General features: G+C 52.8%; 1 protein-coding gene across 2 annotated transcripts; it reads left to right on the top strand.

Moving 5' to 3' along the window:
* The first annotated feature begins 1,339 nt into the window (after positions 1-1,339).
* Positions 1,340-25,024, top strand: NPC1L1 (NPC1 like intracellular cholesterol transporter 1). 2 transcript variants are annotated; one of them, XM_068550300.1, is made up of 19 exons: positions 1,340-1,393; positions 2,389-3,914; positions 6,224-6,324; positions 6,674-6,846; positions 7,091-7,219; positions 7,638-7,820; positions 8,937-9,051; positions 9,181-9,308; positions 9,752-9,889; positions 10,167-10,256; positions 19,035-19,225; positions 19,389-19,513; positions 20,109-20,235; positions 20,400-20,455; positions 21,586-21,736; positions 21,946-22,177; positions 22,336-22,449; positions 22,527-22,689; positions 24,548-25,024. In XM_068550300.1, the coding sequence occupies exons 1-19, from the start codon at positions 1,340-1,342 to the stop codon at positions 24,721-24,723; spliced, it is 3,972 nt and encodes a 1,323-aa protein (XP_068406401.1). In that variant the 3' UTR covers positions 24,724-25,024. The 2 variants fall into 2 exon arrangements, with proteins under 2 accessions (XP_068406401.1, XP_068406402.1); XM_068550301.1 differs by lacking the exon at positions 10,167-10,256 and having other exon boundaries at positions 19,083-19,225.

A 25,024-nucleotide genomic window follows, 5' to 3' on the forward strand; every position in this document is an offset into this window, starting at 1 on the left:
CTGCCTCAGCGTCTGCTTCGGGGAAAAGACATCTAGGAGAGAGGACAGAGTCCCTAGGTGGGAGCTGGAGTCCCAGCATCTGCCTGCCAGGGTGTATGGGGGCGGGGCCCGGGAGCTGCAGGATGGAGGTCACTGCACACGGCAGCCCCTGGGCTGCTGGCTCTCCTCTCCACCGTGGCTGACTGGGGGCTTAGGGGTCTGCCTGCACCTTCCCTGGCAACCCCCCTTGGCGTCTGGTTCCCCCGCTTTTGGCTTCTGTCTTCCCCTGTATGTGTTGGGTGGCTCGCTCTGAGTCAGGCCAGGGTCTATGAAGCAAACACAAGACCAGGGAGACAGCAGTTTCCTTCCTGCAGCTGCCTCTGGCAGGTGGCCACATGAGAGATAGTCCCCACGGGCTGCGCTTATCTGCTCAGCCTTGGCATGGGGGCCAAGGTCTGACCCATTCTGGTGATAGGGAGAGCCCAAGGGAGGCCTCAGAGCTCCCTATCTGGAAGGAGCGGAAGGTGAATGAAGTGTAACCTGGGCCCAGGGTGGGCGGGGCTGCTTGCCTGGGGCTCCCAGCGACACTCAGCCCCTCCACGGTTGGTGGGGACAGACCCGGGCACGGGACATAAGGGAGGGGTCTGGGGCGGAAGAGCGAGGCTGTGTGTACCCGTCGCACCTGGGGTCTCTGTGCGCTGTCAGACCCCAGCGAGTTGGTGTTTGCCCCTCCGCCCAGAGGAGACTACTGTCACTGTGTCACTCCACCCCTAACTGCCCCCTCTGTTATCGGGTTGTTAATATTAATTAACAACAGTTGCTAAGGATGACAGTGCAAGGGTGTGTCCCAGCCAGAGCTGGCCTGGACCCAAGAGGGCGCTGGGGAGACTGGGGGGTCTGAGGCTGGGGCTTGGGGGCGTGAATAGAGGTTCGGAGGGCCGGTGCCCAGGCCCAGCCACGTCTCCCACTTGTCCCTGGGCCTGGGACCTCCTGCAGCAGAGGCCACTTGGGGAGCTCACAGCAGGTCTCGGCTCGCTCAGCCCTCTGGCCTTGGTCACTTTGGGAAGTGGGTGAAGGGGACACCCCTGGAGGCTCATCTGAGAGGGTGGAGCCAAAGGCGGGAGGGACAAGTGAGGTGGATCATTAACCAGCTGGAAGCCCCGGGAGGTGCAGGGCTCAGCCCCATTGGTCCCCAACTCAATCGGGTGACACTGTCCCGGGTAGGGAAGCTGCCTCGTAGGCCGTCCCCAGTTTTAGTATATGTACGGCCGCAGTGAGCTCTGTGTGTTGCCAGGAGCCAGCCCTTGGCTGTCCCCAAGTCCTGGCCTCACTTACCCTCTGACCCCTTCCCAGTGCCAGGATGGTGGAGGTCGGCCTGAAGGGCTGGCTGCTCTGGGCCCTGCTCCTGAAGTTGGTGAGTCCCAGGCCCTATGTCCACTCCGGGCAGGGGGCTGCTTGGCAACAGTGAGAGAGGGCCTGGGGTCTGGGGAGGGGGCAGTTTCTAAACAGAAGAGGGATCCCAGGCTCCCCAGAGGACGGGTGCAGGTCGAGGGTCCTGAGCTGCTCAAGTCTTCAGGTCGCGGGGTTAGATGGACACAAGCGTTGAGCAGGGGGTAGCTGGGCTGGGTGTGACTGAATGCCTCCCATTCCTGGTCCGCTGTGGGTGTCCTGGCCTAAGACGGTTGGTGGAAGGTTAAGGGAGGATCCAGTCCCCGGGTGCTGATGGCATGGGTTCAAGGGGAGAATCACCTAATGAGGATTTAGCATCTAGGTTTGGGAGGAGGTCTTGCCTCTCAAGTTTCTTGCTCATTTGCACGCCTGGGAAGGTGGGTGAAGGCTTTCAGCCCCCAGCAGGTAAGGGCAGGGGAAGCTCTGCTCAGAATCTCCAAGAGGGGCCCTGGCTGCAGCTTGGGCACGGTGGCAGCTGACAGCAACGGCAATGGTGCCCCAGGTGCACAGGGCCTGCATCCACACGGCCCCTTGGAGCAGCCCTCCACCTGTCCAGAGGTCCTTGTTTCTCAGCAGGACCACACAGTGGCTTCCAGGGGTCTCCTGGGTGACCCCGTTCTCCCAACTGTCCCCTTACCCTCCGGAGTGACCTTGCTAAAGGCAGATGTGCCAGGTCACCTCTCTCTTCAGTGACCCTGTCGCTCAGGGTGGAGGCCTGGCTCTTCCCATCCGCTCACCACCCTCAGACACCACTGGGAGCCTCACGTGCTGCTTCGGCACCCCACCTTCTCCAGCGCTCCCCCCGGAATCCCTGGCATCCTGGACCTGCCTGGCATCCACCCCTCACCCGCCCTGCTCTGCTTCCTTCTCCACGCCTGTCCTGGCTGCCCGCTGCCCCATCAGCTACCCGGAGGTGCTGGCCGGCGCCGGGGCTCGGGGTGACGCTGCCCTGTTCCACAGGCCCAGAGCGAGCTGTACACGCCCATACACCAGCCCGGATACTGCGCCTTCTACGACGAGTGCGGGAAGAACCCGGAGGTGTCTGGAAGCCTGGCTTCACTGGCCAACGTGTCCTGCCTGGACAACACGCCTGCCCGCCACGTCACGGGTGACCACCTGACCCTCCTACAGAGCATCTGTCCCCGCCTCTACACCGGCCCCAACACCACCTACGCCTGCTGCTCCCCCAAACAGCTGGTGGCCCTGGACATGAGCCTGGGGGTCACCAAGGCCCTCCTCACCCGCTGCCCGGCCTGCTCTGACAACTTCGTGAGCCTGCATTGTCACAACACCTGCAGCTCCAACCAGAGCCTCTTCATCAACGTGACCCGGGTGGCCGGGAAGGGGGGCAGCCAGCCCCGGGCGGTGGTGGCCTATGAGGCCTTCTACCAGCGCAGCTTCGCCGAGCGGACCTACGACTCCTGCAGCCGCGTGCGCATCCCTGCGGCCGCCGCGCTGGCCGTGGGCTCCATGTGCGGTGTCTACGGCTCTGCCCTCTGCAACGCCCAGCGCTGGCTCAATTTCCAGGGGGACACGGGGAACGGCCTGGCACCCCTGGACATCACCTTTCACCTGTGGGAGCCTAGCCAGGCCGAGGGGAGCGTGATGCAACTTCTGAACGATGAGGTCGTGCCCTGCAACCGGTCCCAGGGCTACGGCGCGTCGGCCTGCTCCTGCCAGGACTGCGCTGCTTCCTGCCCCGTCATCGCCCGGCCCCAGGCCCTGGACCCCACCTTCTACCTGGGCCGGATGGAAGGGAGCCTGGTCCTCATCCTCATCCTCTGCTCTCTCTTCGCCTTGCTCACCGCCTTCCTCCTGTGGCCCCGCCTGGCCAAGTGGTGCCAACGCAAGACGCCCAACCCCAAGGCGAGCATCGGCCTGGCCCACCGGCTCAGCCTCTCCACCCACACAGTCCTCAGCCAGTGCTTCCAGCGCTGGGGCACGTGGGTGGCCTCGTGGCCAGTGACCGTCCTGGTGGTGTCCGCTGCTGTGGTGGTGCCCATGGCAGGGGGCCTGGCTTTTACAGAACTGACCACAGACCCCGTGGAGCTGTGGTCAGCCCCCAGCAGCCGAGCTCGAAGCGAGAAGGCATTCCACGACAAGTATTTTGGCCCCTTCTTCCGAACCAACCAGGTGTTCTTGACGGCACCGAACCGGCCCCGCTACAGGTATGACTCCCTGCTGCTGGGGCCCAAGAACTTCAGTGGGATCCTGTCCTCTGACCTGCTGCTGGAGGTGCTGGAGCTGCAGGAGAGGCTGCGGCACCTGCAGGTGTGGTCGCCGGAGGAGCAGCGTAACGTCTCCCTGCGGGACACCTGCTACGCCCCCCTCAACCCGCACAACGCCAGTCTCTCCGACTGCTGCGTCAACAGCCTCCTGCAGTATTTCCAGAACAACCGCACGCACTTGCTGCTCACGGCCAACCAGACGCTGTCGGGGCAGACCTCCCAGGTAGACTGGAAGGACCACTTTCTCTACTGCGCCAAGTGAGTCCTCGAGGGCATGGCTGCTGGGGTTGGCGTGGGCCCCCTGGAGCCCAGGCCAGGTGCACAGCCCAAACTCAGGGGCCCCGTGTGGCTCTGGGTCTCGGTCGCAGGGGCGGCGACGTGCCGCTTCTCTCCGTGCTCCCTCTCCGGCCCCCACGCCCTAAGTGGGGTGCGTGCTCACTGTAGCTGGTTTGCACCTGACCATCAGAGAGCCTCCACGCAGTCTTTCTGCAGCGCTCCTGACATAGGGCTCATCCTTGCATGTTCCTGGTCTAAGGGTCGCAGAGCAATCTGAAGGCCCTGCTCGTGGGTGTGCTTCGTTATTTTCCTTTTTGCGTTTGTGCTGGGCCTGGATGCAGGCCAGCAGGGCCATGGGTAGCCCGTGAGGTGCCCCGGGCCAGGGCAGGGGCCGGGGCTGGTTTTAGGTCCTGCTCGCCTGGGCCGGGTACCCTTGTGCAGGCTGCAGCTACACCCCCTCACGCTGTTTGGGCTTTTGTCCCCGGCTGTGTCCACTTTGCCGTGGTGCAAACAGGAGGCCAGTGAAGGCATTGGGCCTTGGGACCAAGAGCGAAGGTCTGAGAGCTACCAAGCCTGGAGGGGAGCAGGTAGGTGGGCAGGCAGCCGCTGAGGCTCTCTGGGGTTGGAATGGGCAGAGGTCCTCAAACGCCTGGTCTCAGGGTCCCTTCACACTCTGACAAAAGACCGAGGACTCCAGAGAGCTTGGGTTTGGATAGAGGTTATATCTACTGACATTTACCACGTGAGAAAGTAAAACTGAGAAATTACAAAATATTTCTTAATTCTTTAAAAATAACAATAATAGGCCCATTACGTGCTACCACAAATAACATATTTTAATGAAAAATAATGGTATTTTCTGTACCAAAAATATCAGGAGTGATAAGAGTAGCATTGTTTTGCACCTCTGCAAATCTCTTTAGGGTCTTGCTTAGCAGAAGATGCTGGATCCTGGCATCTGGTTCTGTGTTTGGCCTGTTGGTTGAAGCTCAGCGAGAATTCTTGGCCACACACTCGTGTAGCCAGAGGAGGGAGGAGTGTTGTAATAGCCTTTCCAGAGAATTGTGGATTTTCTCTGATACGTCACCAAAGCTCAGCAAGTGATCTTTTCTTTCTTTTTTGCGTTGGGTCTTAGTTGCGGCATGTGGGCTTCTCTCTAGTTGAGGCGCGTGGGCTTAGTTGTCCCTTGGCATGTGGGATCTTAGTTCCCTGACCAGGGATCGAACCCGCATCCCCTGCATTGGAAGGAGGATTCTTAACCACTGGACCACCAGGGAAGTCCCCAAGTGATCTTTTCTTAAATGTTAGCTGCAATATGGAAACTAGAGCCATGTCAGTGAACTGTCTGTACACCACAGACTCGAGATCGAAGAAGGGTAAAAATGGCAAACAGAATCTTAGTGTTATTATGGAAATAGTTTTGACCTTGCAGACCCCTGAAAGGGTCTCCAGGGCTCCCGAGGCCCCCACGCCACCCTGAGAATCTCTGGATTGGACGGGGGAGCCAGGGCTCCCACGCTTCAGGTGAGCCAAGTTTGGGCTGCTTCCCAGAGTCTGTGCTTCAGCCCCAGGGCTGGCCCTCAGAACAGGCAGGTCAGGGAGGAAGCTCTGACCCCAGGTTTCCAGTCCTCGAGTTGGCTTTACTTTGATTTTGGATGCTCACAACAATTCTTGGGTGGCCCGATTATCCCCATTTCAGAGACATGGAAACTGAGGCTCAGAGGGGTATGGTGAGCTGCTCAAGGTCACACAGCAACCAGCACTCCCAGCCAGCTGGTGACTGATGGACGCACTTGCTCACAATGAGTGCTTTGTCCATGCACGTGTCATGTGTTCGCAGAAAGGGCTCAGTGGAGGGCATGGAGACCTGCCCAAGGTTGCAGGGCTGGTACGCTGTCCAAGGAAAGAAGGAGTTCCCACTTCTGGGCCTGGAGGGTTCTGGGCTGGCGGGAGGAGGAGGCTGAGGGCAGCGTGAGGCCTGCGTGGCTCTGTTGGTGGTTAGGACCCGGGGGGCTTGTGTGCCAGACTCCGGCCCCCACCCCAGGGGAGCGTGTGTGACGCTCACCCACCTGCCGCATCTGGGAGGACATGATGGTGGAGCCGGGAGGGTGAGACTGGGGTGAGGGCAGAGAGAGCTTGAGGCCCCGCTCAGGGAGCTCCAGTTCACTCTGGATTGGGCCCAGAAATGTTCTGACCACAGGGTCAGGCGATGGTGCTAGGGGTCCGGGGTGGGGCACCCGGGCCACGGAGATGGGAGTGGGATCAGGAAAGGTGCGTTCCTCTCCCTCCAGCGCCCCCCTCACCTACAAAGATGGCACGGCCCTTGCCCTGAGCTGCATGGCTGACTATGGGGCGCCCATCTTCCCTTTCCTCGCCGTGGGGGGCTACAAAGGTAAGCTGGGTGGCCCCCGGGAGGCCAATGAGGGGACATACGGGGCAGGAGTCAAGGGCAGAAGGATGGGAGTGGCAAAGGGCTTCCTGCCGCCTGAGGGTGGCTGCAGACCTGCCCATCCTGTGTCCTTCCTCTGCCACCCCCTTCATCTTCTCCCAGCCCTGCTCAGATTCTCTCGTTCTGTGCCTGGGCCCATAGGCTTTGCCTTTGGCTGAGAGAGGGAAGTGGGGTGTAGTCATTCGACAATGACTTGGATGGGGAGGGGAGGGGGAGGGGAAACGGGTGAGGCTGGGGTCGGGGAGGAAAGCAGAGGTGTGGTTGGAGGGTAGCTGAGCATTTCTCCTTCCAGGGAAGGACTATTCTGAGGCGGAGGCCCTGATCCTGACCTTCTCCCTCAACAATTACCCTCCTGGGGACCCCCGGCTGGCCCAGGCTAAGCTCTGGGAGGGGGCCTTCTTGGAGGAGATGCGAGCCTTCCAGCGTCGGACGGCTGGTGTGTTCCAGATCGCATTCATGGCGGAGGTAGGCGCTGCAGGCTCCCCTGGCTTTGGGGAGGACAGTTCAAGTGGCTCTGGGTGGGGTCCTGTGTCCCCATCATGTCCTCGCCCCTCCTGAGTGACCTTTAGCTAGCGTCTGCCTGCCCAGGGGGATGGGGTGATGCGACAGCTGTTCTCGCAGCCTTGCCGGGGCTCACAGTGGCTCACGCACACAGTGCCCGCTGGCCAAGCCCTTGGGTCAGTGGGGCTGGTCGGGTGTGTGTCCACAGCGCTCCCTGGAGGATGAGATCAACAGCACAACAGCCGAGGACCTGCCCATCTTCGCTGTCAGCTACCTTGTCATCTTCTTGTACATCTCCCTGGCCCTGGGCAGCTACTCCAGCTGGCGCCGAGTACTGGTGAGAAGTGAGGGGAGCAGCGAGGGTGGGATGGCCCATCAGGGTGCTTAGAACCTTTCCAACCTGCTTTCCAGAGCACTTCAAAACGGCAGAGTGGACACACCCAGAGTGGCTTCCCCAAAGGGTGATACTTCTTGAAGTGTTCTGTTTCAAAAGGCCGTGCGAGTTTTCATTCTGCTCCCTGACAATACCCCACCCCCAACTTGTGCCAATGCAAAGCTCATATTTACATTGTCTTACAATGCATGCTTGAGGAAGAAGTGGCAGGCTCACAGGGCCCGCCCTTGGGAGGACGGCTCTGCACAGCGGCCAAAACGCAGAAGCATGGAGCAAGCCTGCCCTCTGCCCTCCTCTAACTCAGGTGGGGGGCACGTCGGGCAGCCCTGCAGCCAGGAGGCTGAGCCTGATCCCATTGCAGGTGGACTCCAAGGCCACGGTGGGCCTGGGCGGGGTGGCTGTGGTGCTGGGCGCAGTCATGGCTTCCATGGGCTTCTTCTCCTACCTGGGTGTCCCCTCCTCACTGGTGATCCTTCAAGTGGTGCCCTTCCTGGTGCTCGCCGTGGGGGCCGACAACATCTTCATCTTTGTTCTCGAGTACCAGGTAAGGGGGCAGGAGTTCTGCATACCCCCAACTGCCCCTACATGCCCAGGTGCAGCCCTGCATGGGTTTGCTGGGCTTCTTACTGCCTCTTCCTAAGCGCTGATGTCCATGTGTACAATTCCTGTAGAAAACAGTGCTTTGCGTTTATTTATCTTTCACATAAAGGTATTCATACCATTTGTGTCACCTGAACTTGCTCTCTGTCAGCCCCACATACTGTCTGGTAAGAGTGTCACACAGCACAGCCCAAGCTCATACTGATCGCTGCATGACAGGCCAATAAATCGAGAGACGAGGTGTTGAGGCAAGGAATAGTGACTTTATTCGGAAAGCCAGCTTACTGAGAAGGCGGTGGACTACTGTCCCAAAGAACCATCTTACCCAAGTTAGAATTTAGGCTTCTTTTATACTGAAAGGGGAGGGGGTGTGGCTGGTTGTTACAAACTTTTTGATGTCAGGAATCCTTTGTTCTTGCAGCTGTCCACATAGGTCTGCTCACAATGTTCCTATAAACCTCCAACAAGACAAATGTTAGACTCTGCTTTGCAACTTTTTTATCTCTATGTGAATGGAAAAGTGTTACATCTTTAAGGGTCAGAGCCTTGAGAATGGGCCATCATGTATATTTCAGGCCATAGGCAACATTCCTTAACAAAAGATCCAGAGCCAGCATGACTAAGCACAGGCAACAGAGCACAAAGGTTAGAGATCCAATATGGAGTCGGGTTTGTTCTTCTCTGTTCCACATACAGCCACCTCTGTCTTTGTGCTACTAGGTAGCATTCCATGGAAGGACAAGTCAGGGTCCATTTAGCCTCTCCTGTTAGTGAACATTTAGGGTTCCACAATGGGTCAGAGCAAGGATGCCATGGGCATCCCCAGACGTGCCAAGCATTTCTCTGGGCCAGACCCTGAGAAGTGGAAGATATGGCCGAGCACAGTGTCGGCAGGGTCTGCTCGCACTGGGGAGGGTGGAGCCGTTTCCTCAGGCCTGGCTGGGTCTCCAGGCGACGGCCGTGCCTGGGGGAGTGGGTGGCACGTGCCAGCTCCCTGCTGGCCTGCGAGGGACAGAGCCCTTGGCCGGATCTTGACCGTGTCCCTGCTGTCCCCACACAGAGACTGCCACGGAGGCCTGGGGAGGGACGGGAGGCCCACATCGGCCGAGCCCTGGGCAGAGTGGCCCCCAGCATGCTGCTCTGCAGCCTCTCCGAGGCCATCTGCTTCTTCCTAGGTGAGCCGGGGCAGCCCCTCCCCACCAGGTACTGGGAGTTCTTGGAGGCTGGCAGCCTCCTTTCCCTTTGTACCCATCTGAGCAGGTGCCGGGCCCTGAGATTCACCCCTGGTCCCCTCCCCCCACCAGGAGCTCTGACCCCCATGCCAGCTGTGCGGACCTTTGCCCTGACCTCCGGCTTTGCGGTGCTTCTCGACTTCCTGCTGCAGATGTCGGCCTTCGTGGCCCTGCTCTCCCTTGACAGCAGGAGGCAGGAGGTAGGGGAGGTGGAGAGACCAAGGGACCCCCATCTTGGCTGGGGCTGGGGTGGCTTTACTTTGTAGAAGTAAAGGCTCAGCGTGTGGGATTGAGCGCGGCAACAGAGTGCTGGAATGTTTGGGCCACGTAGTCCCCAATGTCCCAAAGTAACTTCGTTTTGGTAATTTGGGGGAATATGATCAAACCTCCTAAAGTACACGAGGTCATGACAAAATATAAATGAGAGACTGACAGGGAGGGAGTTCCTGTTTCCGTGATGGTGCCAAATTCAAAGGTGTTTTATCAAGGTAGAAGATAGAGATAAAGGCAACGCACAGTGGCGTGTCCCCACTGGGCGGTGCTGGCACAGGCCACCTGCGGAAGGTGGCTCTCCCGCCCCATGGGAGGGAGGTGGTCCCCGGGGTCTGTTTGGGGGCCACCTTGAGCGCCTGCCTCCTTCCAGGCCTCCCGGCTGGACGTCTGCTGCTGCGAGAGCGCCCGGGAGCTGCCCCCGCCTAGCCAGGACGAGGGGCTACTGCTCCGATGCTTCCGCAAGTTCTACGTCCCGTTCCTGCTGCACCGGTTCACCCGTGTGGTTGTGGTGACTGGGGACGGAGGGGAAGCTGGGGGGGCCTCGCACCACCCGGGGACAGGGGCCCTGGTAGTGCCCGGGGCGGCGGGGTCTGCTCAGCCTTGACCCTCGCCTCGCCCCTCATCTTTGGTGGGGTGTCCAGCTTGCCCAGGTCCAGGAGCTGAAGCAAGAGGGAGGCTGAGATTCAAGTCTGCCCAACTCCAGAATGTTCCCCACGAGACCCCGCCCAGCCCCAGCCTGGGGAGCTGCTGGGCGGGAGGCCTTCACACGGTGCTTCCCTCCCCAGCTGCTGCTCTTCCTGGCCACGTTTGGAGCAAGTCTCTATTTCATGTGCTACGTCAAAGTGGGGCTGGACCAGGAGCTGGCCCTGCCCAAGGTGAGCGGGCCCTGGGGCCACCGGTGGGTGTCCTCCCTCCCCTGCCCTCGGTCCCCAGGGACGTGAGGAGAGTCAGCAGCACACAGCGGGTGGGGCGGCATGGAGCAGGGGCGTGGTAGGAGTGCGGGACCGCTCGCCACGTGGAGCTGGGAAGAGAAGCCACATCACGTATGGAAAGCGCAGGAGCTCAGCGCCAGCCCCAGGCCACGAGAGGGAGACGACCAGGCACCCGAGGGGCTGGCCGTGGGAGCCGATCGAGATGACTGTCAGGGCAGGATTGCGGAGCACCTGCCTTCTGCTGGGCACTCCACGTCCTCAGGCCTGGGCCCCGCAGCAGCCCATGTCACTGTACTGTCCTCTGAAAGACAGTGAGGGTCGGGGGCTCTGTGGAAGGAAAGACCTCTGTGGCTTGAGGGTCCTGGGCAGAGGAGAGATCGAGGGGCGTCTGAGCATGAGTGGGATTTGCAGAGGAAGGCAGCGAGGGTGACGGCACGGACCCGTGGGAGGCTGGGGCGCATCCAGGTGCATTTCCTGGGTGTGGGAGTGACTGGGTGTGGGGAGGGGTGGGGGTAGAGCCCGAGAGCTGGAGGCCGGGGGTCGGGGGTGGGGAAGGGTGCTGACTGCCAGGCTGGGGCCAGCAAGCACACATCGGAGAGGCTCGTCTGGATGTGCAACCAGAGGTGGTGTGGGCTGGTGGCTGGGGGAGAGCAAGTCTGCGTGCCCGCTCTCCAGGGGAGAGAGAGCATCATGAGGGCTTGGACATCCAGGGCCACCCTGGGTGGGGTGATGGGAGTCCGGGTGCCGGCAGGAGCCCTGGGATGAGTAGTCTGGGTAGCCATCTGCAGGTGGTGCTGGCCTTGGAAGCAAGATGAGGTGGGAGGAGAGCCGACAGCCAGGACGGCACCTTCGAGCCACCACAGGGAGCCAGAGGAGGCAGCAAAGCCAGCAAGGGTCCAGAATGACCCTGCCACCCATGGTGGCCCTGGGGGCTGCTCACAGGGCTGAAGAGCTGCTCACAGCTCCCCAGTGCCCCCAGGACGGGTATCAGGGGCCTGGTGGGCCAAGCCAATGAGCGAGAAGGAAGGTGGTGATGGGCTGCAAGACCCAGCTGAGGTTTTGTTTATGCCCTTGGTTTATTTTTCTTTGGGGGAGATTTGTTTGTTTCTTATGACGTTATAAAACTTATTTCTTTCAATTTTTTTTTTCCTGGTAAAATATACATAACATGAAATTTGCCATTTTAACCATTTTTAAGTGGCGTTAAGTACGTTCACATTGTTGTGCAACACTCACCACCATCCATCTCCATGGCTCTTTCATCCTGCAGAACTGAGACTCTGTCCCTGTTAAACACTGACTCCCCATCCCCTCCCCGCAGCCCCTGGCACCCACCATCCTACCTTCTGTCTCTGAAGTTGACTACTCTAGGTACCTCATGCAAGTGGAATCATATGTTATTTATCCTTTTGTGATGGGCTTAATTCACTTAGCATAATGTCCTCAAGGTTCAGCTATGTTGTAACATGTGTTAGAATTTTCTTCCTTTTTAAGGCTGAAGAATATTCATATGTATACGAATGCATGTACCTCACAGTTTCCTTAACCATTTTTCTGTTGATGGACATGGGTTGCTTCCATGTTTTCGCTATTGTGAAATAATGCTGCTATGAACATGGGTTTACAAATATCTCTTTGAGACCCTGCTGTCAATTTTTTTGGGTATATACCCACAAGTGGAATTGCTAAATCATATGGCAATTCTATTTTTTAATTTTTTGAGGAACCTCCATACTGTTTTCCATAGCAGCAGCTGTACCATTTTACATTCCTACCAACAATGCACAGGGTTCCAATTTCTCCACATCCTCACTGACACTTGTTTTCTGGGTTTTTTTGGTTTGTTTGTTTCTTTCTTTTTTGATAATAGCCATCCTAATGAATGTGAGGTGGTATCTCACTGTGGTTTTGATTTGCATTTCCCTAACAATTAGTGATGTTAAGCATGTACTTATTGGCCATTTGTATAGCTCCTTTGGAGAAATGTCTATTTTTGAATTGGGTTGGATTTTGTTGTTGAGTTCTAAGAGTTCTCTAGATATCCTGGATAATTAATCCCTTATCAGATATGTGATTTGTGAATATTTCCTTCATTTCTCTTGGTTGCCTTTTTACTCTATTGGCAGTGTACTTTGATGCACCAAAGTTTTTAATTTTCATAAAGTCTAATTTGTCTATTTTTCTGTCCGTTAACTGTGCCTTTAGTGTCATATTCAAGAATAAATCTTTGCCAGGAGTTCCCTAATGGTCTAGTGGTTAGGACTCTGGGCTTTTGCTGCCAGGGCCCGGGTTCAGTCCCTGGTTGGGGAACTGAGATCCCGCAAGCCTTGTGGCATGGCCAAAACAAACAAACAAACAAACAAAACAACAAAAAATAAATCATTGCCAAATCCAATGTATTGACGTTTTCCCCCATGTTTTATTCTAAGAGTTTTGTAGTTTTAACTCATAAATTTAGATCCATTTTGGGTTGATTTTTATATATATTTGTGTATATTTTTGAAGGTCCAACTTCATTCTTTTGCATGTAGATATCCAGTTTCCCCAGCACCATTTGTTGGTGGGAATGGTCTTGGCTCCCTTGTCAAAAATCATTTGACCATATATGTGAGGGTTTAATTCTAGGCTTTCTGTTCTATTCCATTGGTCTGTGTGTCTGTCTTTGTGCCAGTACCACACTGTTTTGATTATTGTATCTTTGTGGTAAATTTTGAAATCAGGAAATATGAGTCATTCAACTTTGTTCTTCTTTGTCAAGATTGTTTAATTATTTGGGGTCCCTTGAGATTCCAGTATGAACTTTAGGATGGATTTTTCTATTTATGCAAAAAAATCATTGGGATTTTGTTTTTTTAAAAGGATCACTCTGGCTGCTGCTGTGTTTAGTTATTTATTTTTTAATTAATTAATTTATTTATTTATTTTTGGCTGTGTTGGGTCTTCGTTTCTGTGCGAGGGCTTTCTCTAGTTGCGGCAAGCGGGGGCCACTCTTCATCGCGGTGCATGGGCCTCTCACTATCGTGGCCTCTCTTGTTGGGAGCACAGGCTCCAGACACGCAGGCTCAGTAGTTGTGGCTCATGGGCCTAGTTGCTCCGTGGCATGTGGGATCTTCCCAGACCAGGGCTCGAACCCACGTCCCCTGCATTGGCAGGCAGATTCTCAACCACTGCGCCACCAGGGAAGCCCAATCATTGGGATTTTGATAGGGATTTCATTGAATCTACAGATTGCTTTGGGTACTATTGACATCTTAACAATATTAAGTCTTCCAGCTCATGAATATTGGATGTCTTTCAATTTCTGTCTTCTTTAATTTCTTTCAGCAATGTTTTGTAGTTTTCAGTGTATAAGTCTTTCACCTCCTCAGTGAAGTAAATTCCTCAGTATTTTATGGTGCTATAGTAAATGGAATTGTTTTCTTAATTTCCTTTTTGGATTACTCATTGCTCATGTATAGAAATACAACTGATTTTTGTGTGTTAATTTTGTAACCTACAACTTTGCTGAATTAGTTCTAACAGTTTTTTTTTGGTGGATCTTTAGAGTTTTACATATGTATATAAGGTCATGTATTTTATGAACAGAGATAATTTTACTTGCTTTCCAGTTTAGATGTCTTTAATTTCTTTTCCTTGCCTAACTGCTCTGACTACAACTTCCAGTATTATGTTGAATAGAAGTGGTGAAAGCAGGCATCCTTATCTTGTTCTCAATCTTAGAGGAAATTCTTTCAGTCTTTCACCACTGAGTATGATATTAGCTGTGGGATTTTCATATCTATGGCTTTTATCATGTTGAGGAACTTTGCTGTACTCCTGCTTTTCTGAGGTTTTTTTTTCGTAAAAGGATGTGGAATTCTTTTTTTTTCTGGCCATGCTGCACGGCTTGCAGGATCTTAGTTCCCCAACCAGGGGTCGAACACGGGCCACAGCAGTGAAAGCGCTGAGTCCTAACCACTGGACTGCCAGGGAATTCCTAGGACGTGGGATTTTGCCAAAAGTGTTTTCTGCATCAGTTGAGATGATCATGTGATTTTCTCTTCATTCTATTAATGTGGTGTACTACATTGACTGATTTTCATGTGTTGAACCACTCTTGAATTCTGAGATAAATCCCACTTGGTCACAGTGTATAACCCTTTTAAAATATTGTTGACCTCAATTTGCTAGTATTTTGTTGAGGATTTTTTTCATCAATATTCATAAGGGATATTTGTCTGTAGTCTTTCATGTAGTGTCTTTGTCTGGCTTTGGTATTAGGGCAATGCTGGCCTTATAGAATGAGCTAGAAGTGTTTCCTCCTCTTCAATTATTTGGAAGAGTTTGAGGAGTATTGGTGTTAATCCTTCTTAAAATGTTTGGTAGAATTCACCAGTGAAGTCATCAGGTACAGGGCTTTTCTATGTTGAGTTGATTTTTGAAAATGGATTCAATCTCCTTACTAGTTATGGGTCTATTCAGATTTTCTATTTCTTCTTTTCACAGTGTTGGTAGGCTCTGTGTTTCTCGGAATTTGTCCATTTCATCTAGGTTATCCAATTTGTTTGCATACAATTGGTCATAGTACTTACTTAAAATTCCTTTTATTTCTGTAGAATCAGAAGTTGTGTCCCCACTTTCAATTCAGATTTAGTAATTTGAGTCTTTTCTTTTTTTCTTAGTTGACATAAGTAAATCTTTGTTGATTTTGTTAAACTTTTTGAAGAACCAATTCTTGGTTTCATTGATTTTCTATATCGTTTTTCTATTCTCTATTTTATTTATCTCTGCTCCAATCTTTATTATTTCTTTTGTCTTGGTAGCTTTGTGTTTAGTTAGGTTTTTTCCTCTGGTTCTGTAAGTTGTATAGTTAGGATGATGACTTGAGATCTTTCTTCTTTTTTATTGTGAACATTTATAGCTATAAATTTCCTCCTTAGCACTGCTTTCACTGCATCCCATAAGTGTTGGCATGTTGTGTTTTCATTTTCATTCATCTGTAAATTTCTAATTTCCTTTCTGATTTGTTCTTTGACCCGCTGGTTGTTTAAGAGTGTGATGTTTAATTTCTACAAGTTTGTGAATTTTTCAGTTTTCCTTCTGTTACTGATTTCTAACTTCATGTAGTCGTGGTCAGAGAATATACATAATATGATAACTATCTTTTTAAATGTTGAGATCTAATATGTGGCCAAACACATGGCTTATCCTGGAGAATGTTCCATGTGTATTTGAGAGGAATATGTACTTTGTTGTTGTTGGGCAGAGTTTCTGTATATGTCTGTTAGATTTAGTTGGTTTATTGTGTTGTTTGAGTCCTCTGTTTCCTTAATTATCTTCTGTCTGTGTGTTCTACCATTATTGACACTGGAGTATTGAACTCTCCTACTATTATTGTAGAACTTTCTCCTTCTCCCTTCAATTCTATCAAGTTTTGCTTCATAGATTTTGACGGTCATTCATTAGGTGTGTAACTGTTTATACACACTTACTCTTGCTTTATGGAATCTTTTATTAATATATAATGTTCTTCTTTGTCTTTTGTAACCTTTTTGATTTAAAGTCTATTTTACCTGGTAGTAGGATAGCCACCTCTCTTTTGGCTACTATTTGCATGGAATATCTTTTTCTATACTTTCACTTTCAACCTGTGGGCATCTTTGGATATCAAGTGAGTCTCTGATAGACATCATGTAGTCGGATCATGTTTTTCTTATCCATTCTGTTAACCTCTGACTTCTTTTTGGAGAGAGTGGTCTATTTACATGTAAAGTAATTACTGATAAGGAAAGACTTACTTATGTCATTGTGCTATTTGTTTTCTATATACCTTACAGCTTTTTTGTCTCTCATTTCCTGCATTACTATCTTCTTTTTGTTTAGTTGATAGTGAAATGTTTAAATTCCTTTCCCATTTCCTTTTGTGTATATTCCATGGCTATTTTCTTTGTGGTTACCAGGGAGATTACATTAAATATCCTAAAATTTGTTGAATTTATCCTAGTTTAACATGAATTACATAGAAAAAATCTGCTCCTATACAGCTCCTTTCCATTTCCTTTCAGTCATTGCTATCACAAAATTACATCTTTATGCACTGTGTATCCAAAAACACAGACTAATAATTTTTTATGTATTAGTCTCTTAAGTTATGTAGAAATAAAAAAATGGAGTTACAAACCAAAGTTACAATAAAACTAGATTTTGTATTTTTCTATGTATTTACCTTTACCAGTGATCTTTATTTCTTTATATGGCTTTGAGTTATACTCTAGCATCCTTTCATTTCAACTTGAAGGACTCCTTTTAGTGCCTCTTGCAGGACAGGTCTTGTGGCAACAAACTCCTTCTGCACTTGTTTATCTGGTAGTGCCTTAATTTTCCCTTCATTTCTGAAGTACAGTTTCGCCAGAAGTAGGATTCTTGGTTGACAGTTTTTTCCCCTTAAGTACTTTGAGTATACAAACCCACCACCTTCTGGCCTTCAAGTTTTCTAATAAGAACTGTGCTTATAATCTTATTGGGGATCCTTTGTATATGATAAGCTTCTTCTCTTTTGTTGCTTTCAAAATTCACTTTTTGTCTTTATCTTTCAACAGTTGAATTGTAATGTGCCTTGGTGTGGGTCTCTTTGAGTTTATCCTACTTGGAGTTTATTAAGCTTCTTGGATGTTTATATTCATATCTTTTATCAGATTTATGAAATTTTGGCTGTTATTTCTTCAAATAATTGTTCTTCCTCTTTCTTTCTCTCTCTTCTCTTTCTGGGATTCCCATGATGCGTATGTTGGTCTGCTTGATGATGTACCACAGGTTCATTTTTCTTTATTCTTTTTTCTTTCTCTTCTTCACTTGATAATTTCAATTGTCCTATCTTCATGTTTGGTAATTCTTCTTCTGACTGCTCAAATATGCTTTTGAATCCCTATAGTGAGTTGTTTATTTAGTTATTGTACTTTTCAGCTCCAGAATTTCTTTTTGGTTCTCTTTTATGTTTTCTCTTTATTGATCATTCCATTTTGTTCATACATTGTTTTCTTGACTTTGTCCATATGTTATTTTAGCTCTTTGAGCATCTCTAAGATAGTTGTTTTAAAGTCTCTGTCTAATAAATCCATTGTCTGGTCTTTCTCAGGGATGGTGTCTGTTGATTAATTTTTGTTCCCAGGTATGGGCCATATCTTTCTGAGTCTTTGTATGTTTTATGATTTTCGTTGTTGTTGTTGTTGAAAAATGGACATTTGAGAGTCCGCAGTAACTCTAGAGATCAGATTCTCTTCCTTCCCCAGGGTTTGCTTATTTATTTATTTATTTTTATAAATTTATTTGTTTTTATTTTTGGCTGTGTTGGATCTTCGTTGCTGTGCGTGGGCTTTATCTAGTTGCAGTGAGCAGGGGCTACTCTTCATTGCAGTGCGCGGGCTTCTCATTGTCATGGCTTCTCTTGTTGCAGAACACGGGCTGTAGGTGCATGGGCTTCAGTAGTTGTGGCACATGGGCTTAGTTGCTCCGTGGCATGTGGGATCCTCCCGGGCCAGGGATTGAACCCATGTCCCTTGCATTGGCAGGCGGATTCTCCACCACTGTGCCACCAGGGAAGCCCTATTTATTTATTTTTAAAAACTTAATTGTTACTGATGTCTCTGTCCTGGAGATCAGCCTGAGATGTAAAGTTAAAGTCTTTACAGGTCTTTTCTGAGCCTTCACCTTTCCCTGGGCATGTGCAGTGACTGTTTAAATTCCCCTGTATTTGTGGTTGATTTTGAGTGTCATGTTTCTTAAAGGTCTCACTCTCAAAAGGAGAAAAGGGAGATATGAAGGGGAAAAACAATAAATCAAGCACTTGCTCTTTAAATATCTTGGAAGTAACTTCAGCTTGAGGTGAAGGTTTTAATGGTGCCTGACTCTGTGTCTGCTCTACGGATATCAGATGCAGCAATGAGTGATCAGAACACATATCCTTGATATTTAAGAGATGGGCCTTATAGCCTACCCTGGATCCTGCAAGCTGTGTGCAAACTGTTCCTGGAATGCATGCATGGCTGCCTGCTTCAGGCTGGGAGGATAAAGGATGAGTAGCCAGAACCATGCTAAGAACCATCCAAGCCTTTCTCTGGAATCTTCAAGCCCTCAATCGACCCCAGAATTCCAAAATAGTTACATCAGACAGATTCTGCCAGTGCAGTTGGAGTCTAGGTGGGGAGGTGGAATCCTAGTTCTTCCTATTCCAACATCATCCCTGATGTTACTTTAAGGTTTTATGTTATAGGAGAAGGGAACAGGCCATGCAGATGCCTGGCACATGGCCTTGAGGGTGTGCACATGGGTGTTTACAAGTGCATGTCCGTGCAGTCTGTGGTCACAGGCCAGCTTGTTAGACTGTGGCTGTACCAAACTGGGGATGATAAGAAGGGGTAAAATTATGTGTATATGTTTGTGTGTGTGTCAGAGAGTGTGTTCATGCAGGCTGGCATGTGATGCTCTGTGCATGTACCTCCATGAGTGTGTTCTGTGCATGTACCTGTAATTATACCTGGATGTGTGTACCTTGGAGTGTGTACCTCTATGGGCACACCTCTGACCATGTACATCTGTAATGGAACCGTACGTGTGACTCTGTGAGCACGTATCTCTGTACCTCTGTGAGCATGCACCTCTGTGTGTGTACCTCTTGAGCATTTGCTGGAGCGAGGCTCTTGGGGTGTGTCTGGCCCTGGCCTCACTGACTGTCCTCTGTTCCAGGACTCGTACCTGCTCGACTATTTCCTCTTTCTGAACCGCTACTTTGAGGTGGGGGCCCCGGTCTACTTTGTAACCACTGGGGGCTACAACTTCTCCAGTGAGGCAGGTTTGAACGCCATCTGCTCCAGCGCAGGCTGCAACAACTTCTCCTTAACCCAGAAGATCCAGTACGCCACAGAGTTCCCTGATGAGTGAGTGCCCCAGCCCACCCCTGTCTGTCCCCCTCCCCTGCCCTGCTGCCCACCTGCTGCCATGTGCCTGGGGAGGCCCAGAGTGAAGGTTGGACCGTAGGAAGGACCCGCTGCAGCCTGCTTGTGTGGTCCTGTCCCCTGACCTCCTCTCCCTGACCCTCAGGTCTTACCTGGCCATCCCTGCCTCCTCCTGGGTGGACGACTTCATTGATTGGCTGTCTTCATCTTCCTGCTGCCGCCTTTATGTCTTTGGCCCCAGTAAAGATGATTTCTGCCCCTCGACTGTCAGTGAGTATGGGGCCTCTGGGGGCTCAGGGCCCACTACATCTTGGGGAAACTGAGGCTAGAAAAAGGAGAGGACTGGTGGAGGATCTCTTAGCCCCTCGCGCTCTTCGGCAGGGTCAGTTGGGGCGGGGGGGGGTCCCGTCTTGGAGCACGGGTGTGGGGGACTGCACCCGTGTGTGTGGACGCCCAGCTGGCCCACCAGGCAATCACCCCCTCAGGCCCCTGCTGAGTTGTGCCCACACCCGCCGGGCAGGCTGCTGCTCACATGCCGAGGGAGTCGAGTGAGAGCTGGGATCGGCACGTGGCCCTACCCCCGAGCAGCTGCGCTTGTAGGCGGAGTGGGGAGGCCCCGTGGTGGCTGTTTCTCTGCCCCAAACTTCTCTTCCTCACTTGCTCATAGGTACCAACCGTTTCCATAACTGACAGGGGAACTCCTCCCATAGTTAGAGACAATTGCAAATCTCTCCAGAAGTACCCATGCCTGTTGCGGCAGTGGCAGTGCGTGGGGATCGTGATGGGAATGGACCACAAGGCGGGCAGAGCGGGGGCTGCCTGGCCTTCGGGGTGCCACCACCTGGAGCCCCTGCTCTCTTTGCAGACTCCCTGGCCTGCTTGAAGAACTGCATGAGACCCACAGCGGGGTCTGTCCGGCCGTCAGTGGAGCAGTTCCACAAGTATCTTCCCTGGTTCCTGAACGATGAGCCCAACATCAAATGTCCCAAAGGGTAGGCCGGGGTGGGGCTTCCACCAGGGAGGACAGCTGTGTGGGCGCCCAAGGCGGGGGCAGAGAGGGGCAAGAGGCAGTGTGGGTTCTCTGGGAGTGGCCATAGGCCAGGCACATGGAGGGGGCCCGATCCTTGGCTAACCTGCTCTGGTCTTCTCCCTGCAGCGGCCTGGGAGCGTACAGCACCTCCGTGAATTTGGGCCCAGATGGCCAGGTCTTAGGTAAGCACGGCCTTGACTGGAGGGGAAGACCAGAGTCAGCTGCTCCAGGGGCCCGAGTCCCAGGGAACAGCTTCTCCATCTCGAGCCTCCTCTCCTTCCTCCTTCCCCTTATGGGGGACTTCTAATTGCCCTGGCCCTATCTTCAGAGGTCACGTTACCCAGCTCCACATCCTCAGACTTTACCCCATTTCTGCCCTGCTTCCTTCTCCCCACCCCCAAATCCAAGGTCAGTGTGACGTTCATGGACTTTTCAGTGGCTGATGCCGCACTTGGGAGCCACCCACATCCTTTTCTCTCAGGCACAAGTCACACCCAGATGTGGGCAGTGGGCAGCTGGTTAAATGAATGACTGTTGTACTTACCCAGTGGGTGCCCTGATGCACAGCTCTGTTAAGTCAGCTGTTTCCATTTTCCTGTCTCCCTTTCTGGTCCTTTCCTATAGGAATATGTACATTGGAAAAGTAATTAAATGAATTTTAAGAATCCAATGCATGTTTTGAAACCATACAGAGCAGCGTTTGGGTTCATCTGGGAGATCTCTTCTTCTTTTTCTTTTTTTCTTAATTTAATTTTATTTTTGGCTGCGCTGGGTCTTCGTTGCTGTGCACGGGCTTTCTCTAGTTGTGGTGAGAGGGGGCTACTCTTCCTTGCGGTGCTTGGGCTTCTCATTGCAGTGGCTTCTTTTGTTGTGGAGCACAGGCTCTAGGCATGTGGGCTTCAGTAGCTGTGGTGTATGGACTCAGTAGTTGTGGCTCGCAGGCTCTAGAGTGCAGGCTCAGTAGTTGTGGCGCACGGGCTTAGCTGCTCTGCGGCATGTGGGATCTTCCCGGACCAGGGCTCGAACCCGTGTCCTCTGCATTGGCAGATGGATTCTTAACCACTGCACCACCAGGGAAGTCCTGGGAGATCTCTGTAAGCTCTATCCATCAGAGGCAGGGCTGGGACTTGAGTCTTGCACAGCAGTAGGACCAGCTGCAGAGTTTGCAGGACTGGGGCCAAACCAAAATGCAGGGCCCTTTGCTCAAAATGTATTAAGAATTCCCAAATGGTGGCGGCAGAGCCCTGAACCCAGCCGGGCGCTATCCCTTGGGGGTTCTGAGGGCGCCTGGCACAGGCTCTGACCTTTGCAGCCTCGCGGTTCATGGCCTACCACAAGCCGCTGAAGAACTCTCAGGATTACACGGAGGCTCTGCGGGCAGCTCGGGCGCTCGCAGCCAACATCACCGCCGACCTGCGGAAGGTGCCGGGCACCGACCCAGACTTCGAGGTCTTCCCTTACACGTGAGTCCCTGGGCACTGGGATGCAGGGAGGTGGGCCCGGGCGAGGGTGCTGGGCTGGTGAGGGCGGCTGCTGGGTGGGGATGGGCTCCAGCAGGGAGGCTCGGGCTGCACCTGGGCCCAGGCCCCCCAACACCCTCCCCAAGCTGCGCGCTCATCCTGAAGTGGGCGTGGGAAGCCACGGAGCAGTGACTGTGTTGTGCGACCCGCAGGATCACCAACGTGTTCTATGAGCAGTACCTGACCGTGATCCCTGAGGGGCTCTTCATGCTCGCCATCTGCCTGGTGCCCACCTTCGCCGTCTGCTGCTTCCTGCTGGGCATGGACGTCTGCTCCGGCCTCCTCAACCTGTTCTCCATCATCATGATCCTGGTGGACACTGTGGGCTTCATGACCCTGTGGGATATCAGCTACAATGCTGTGTCCCTCATCAACCTGGTGACGGTAACCTGCTGGCCGAAGGGTCGGGGCTCCAGGGCAGGAGGGGTGCTGGCCTCATAGGACGACCCCAGTTCTTTCTAGAGTCTAGGTGCTGCCCGCTGGTCTGGGTGGAGACCCCTGCCCCCGCCCTTTTGTGTCTGAAGCCTCCTCTCTCCCCACAGGCGGTGGGCATCTCTGTGGAGTTCGTGTCCCACATCACCCGCTCCTTTGCCATCAGCACCAAGCCCACGCGGCTTGAGAGGGCCAAGGAGGCCACCATCTCCATGGGCAGCGCGGTGAGTGGATGGGCTGCCTCACGTAGTCCTTGGCCGGCTGTCCTGTGCCCAGCCTGACGCCCACCTGTAACCCCCAGGTGTTCGCAGGAGTGGCCATGACCAACTTGCCTGGCATCCTCGTCCTGGGCCTGGCCAAGGCGCAGCTCATCCAGATCTTCTTCTTCCGTCTCAACCTCCTCATCACTGTGCTGGGCCTGCTGCATGGCCTGGTCTTCCTGCCGGTCATCCTCAGCTACGTGGGTGAGTGCCCAGGCTCCTCTGACACTGCCAGGCCCCTCCCGCGTGACTCCAGGCCACAGGCAAAATGCCACGAACACACACAGCCCTGCTTACCCGGGACAGTCACTGCCCAAATTGTGAGCACACAGTTCCTCCTGGTTTGGAAAAACTGCAGTTTTTCACTTAACATGTGAAAACATCTTTTTTCTTGGTCAGATGTGTGTTTCAAACACTTTCAGTAGCCGTATGGTTCTGTGCTGCGTGCTGTTGAACTTTTGATCATGACCTTCAGCAAGAAATACGTTATCACACTGAGAGGTGATGTGTACAGGCACGGACACGGACAGGCAGAGTAGAACAAGCATTTCACAAAATAACACTGCCGGAGAAGCCTCGGATATTTTCTGTTCTAGTCTATCATTGATTTTTTAAAAAAATGCTGGTGTTATCTGCGAAATTGATTTCATGACTCATTCATGGGTGACTACTTGCAGTCGAAAAACATATCCTCTCCTGTGGATCAGCCACAATCCATCTAACCAGCTCCCAGCTGCTGGACATGAGACTATTTCTGACTTTCCATGCTATTGCCAGTGCTGCGATGACCATCCTTGTGGCTGAACCTTTGACCTCATCCTCCAATATTTCCTGGAGAAAGTCCGGTCTGTGAATGTTGATTATGCATGCCAATGGTTAACGCCCTCCAGCAAGTTTTACCATTTAAACTCCTACCAGCAACACGTACATTTCTGTTTCCTCATTGTTGAGTACAGTCATATACACACCCCGTCCCCCAAAAGAGATTTTTTTTTTTTTTTGGTTGCACTGGGCGGCTTGTGGGACCTTCGTTCCCGACCAGGGATTGAACCCGTGCTCTCGGCAGTGAAAGCACGGAGTCCTGACCACTGGACCACCAGGGAATTCCACCGCCCCACCCCCACAGAGATTTAAACTGGGCCCGCAGGGCGAAGCATCCCCCCTCTTACGGTGGGCAAGCTGAAAGCAGTTCAATGCTGCACCATTCCCTGACATCCGGAATACTAACAATGGTAATTTTAGAGAAAACATTTACAGAAGGGTGTGTTTGTGCTCTAATATATGTGCACTAATCGTCTTATCACCTCTGGAGGTAGGTGATGTTTTCATCCCCATTTCACCGATGAGGAAACAGACTCCCACCCCCAGTCACAGAGCTGGTCACATGCATTGTATCTGGAGGCCACACAGCTCCAGCGCCCCTACCCAAGGCACCAGCATCTTGTAGAAACTTCCTGACCCCCTTTGGAAGAGGAGAGTGTATTGGGGATGGTGGGTGGCGAGGACAGCCCCAGGGGCCACCCAGTTGGGGAGCTACAGGTCCCACAGGTCGTGGCCACCCCTTGGAGATTCCGAGTGGCTGGGAGTGAGGAAGGAGCTCGCAGGTCCTGCCCCCTCAGAGTGGCCTGGGATCTTGACAGAGAGGTGAGTGGCAGGCGCAGAGGCCCCTGGGCCCCTCCCTGACCTGAGTCTGACAACACAGTGAGGAATGGCTTCTCTCGGCAAGGAGCGCTTGCACAGGGTGTCCAGGAAGAGAGGAGGGGGTGGCAGTCACAGGCCATGGGCGTCTGGGGGCTTCCCCTGCCAGATCCCCGGATGGCAGGGGTCTGCACTGGAAGGCAGGTGGGCCAGGGGCTGGGCGTGGATGGCGGCTGAAACGGCTACTGGCTTTTAGGCGTAGGGTGGAGCGAGGGCTGGGGTGAGGGGCAGCGGTGGAGGTGGAGGGCTTAGGGCTTAGCTCTCGATCTCCGGAACTTCCTTTTTAGGCCACAGCAAACGCCTGCGCCCCGCATCCAGCACGCCGCTTCCCTGACCGTGGTCCTCTGTATCTGTCCCTCTGCAGGGCCTGATGTCAACCCAGCTCTGGTGCAGCAGCAGCAGCAGGAGGAGGCGGTGGCTGCGGCCGAGGCGGCCTCCTGCTCAAAGCACCCTGCCCCGTCGAGCACGGCCAACAGTGTCTATGTCAACTACGGCTTTGAACATCCTGCCAAGAGCGAGGGTGGCCTGGGTAGCTTTTGACCTCACAATAGGCAGAAGTTCTCATGGAGCCGGAGCCCCTGTCCCAGCTCACCGGCCCTGACCTGAGGGGCCACGAGGGCTCCTCTGTGGGAGTCCCTTGATCCCATCCTCCCCCTCAGGGCCTGGGAGCGGCTCTCCCCACAGGAGTGCCCACGACAGGTCACCCTCTGGCCATGAGATCTCACCCACAGGGACACACGATGTGACGGAGGTGGCACGCGATGGCGTGGGTGTGATCTGGTCCTGATCCATCTCTTGAATTTGACATGTGTCCTCCTCATGCAAGTTTTAAAACTTTAGT

Source organism: Eschrichtius robustus, chromosome 8, assembly GCF_028021215.1.
Source record: "Eschrichtius robustus isolate mEscRob2 chromosome 8, mEscRob2.pri, whole genome shotgun sequence".
Classification (NCBI taxonomy): Eukaryota; Metazoa; Chordata; class Mammalia; order Artiodactyla; family Eschrichtiidae; genus Eschrichtius; species Eschrichtius robustus.

What these genes read in the sequence shown, in the direction of transcription:
- NPC1L1 (XM_068550300.1), top strand. Translation starts at nt 1,340, where the DNA reads ATGGTGGAGGTCGGCCTGAAGGGCTGGCTGCTCTGGGCCCTGCTCCTG. An exon ending in GGTTCACCCGTGTGGTTGTG is followed by an intron (nt 9,890 to 10,166) that starts GTGACTGGGGAC and finishes TTCCCTCCCCAG; the next exon opens with CTGCTGCTCTTCCTGGCCAC. An exon ending in CCCTCATCAACCTGGTGACG is followed by an intron (nt 22,178 to 22,335) that starts GTAACCTGCTGG and finishes CTCTCCCCACAG; the next exon opens with GCGGTGGGCATCTCTGTGGA.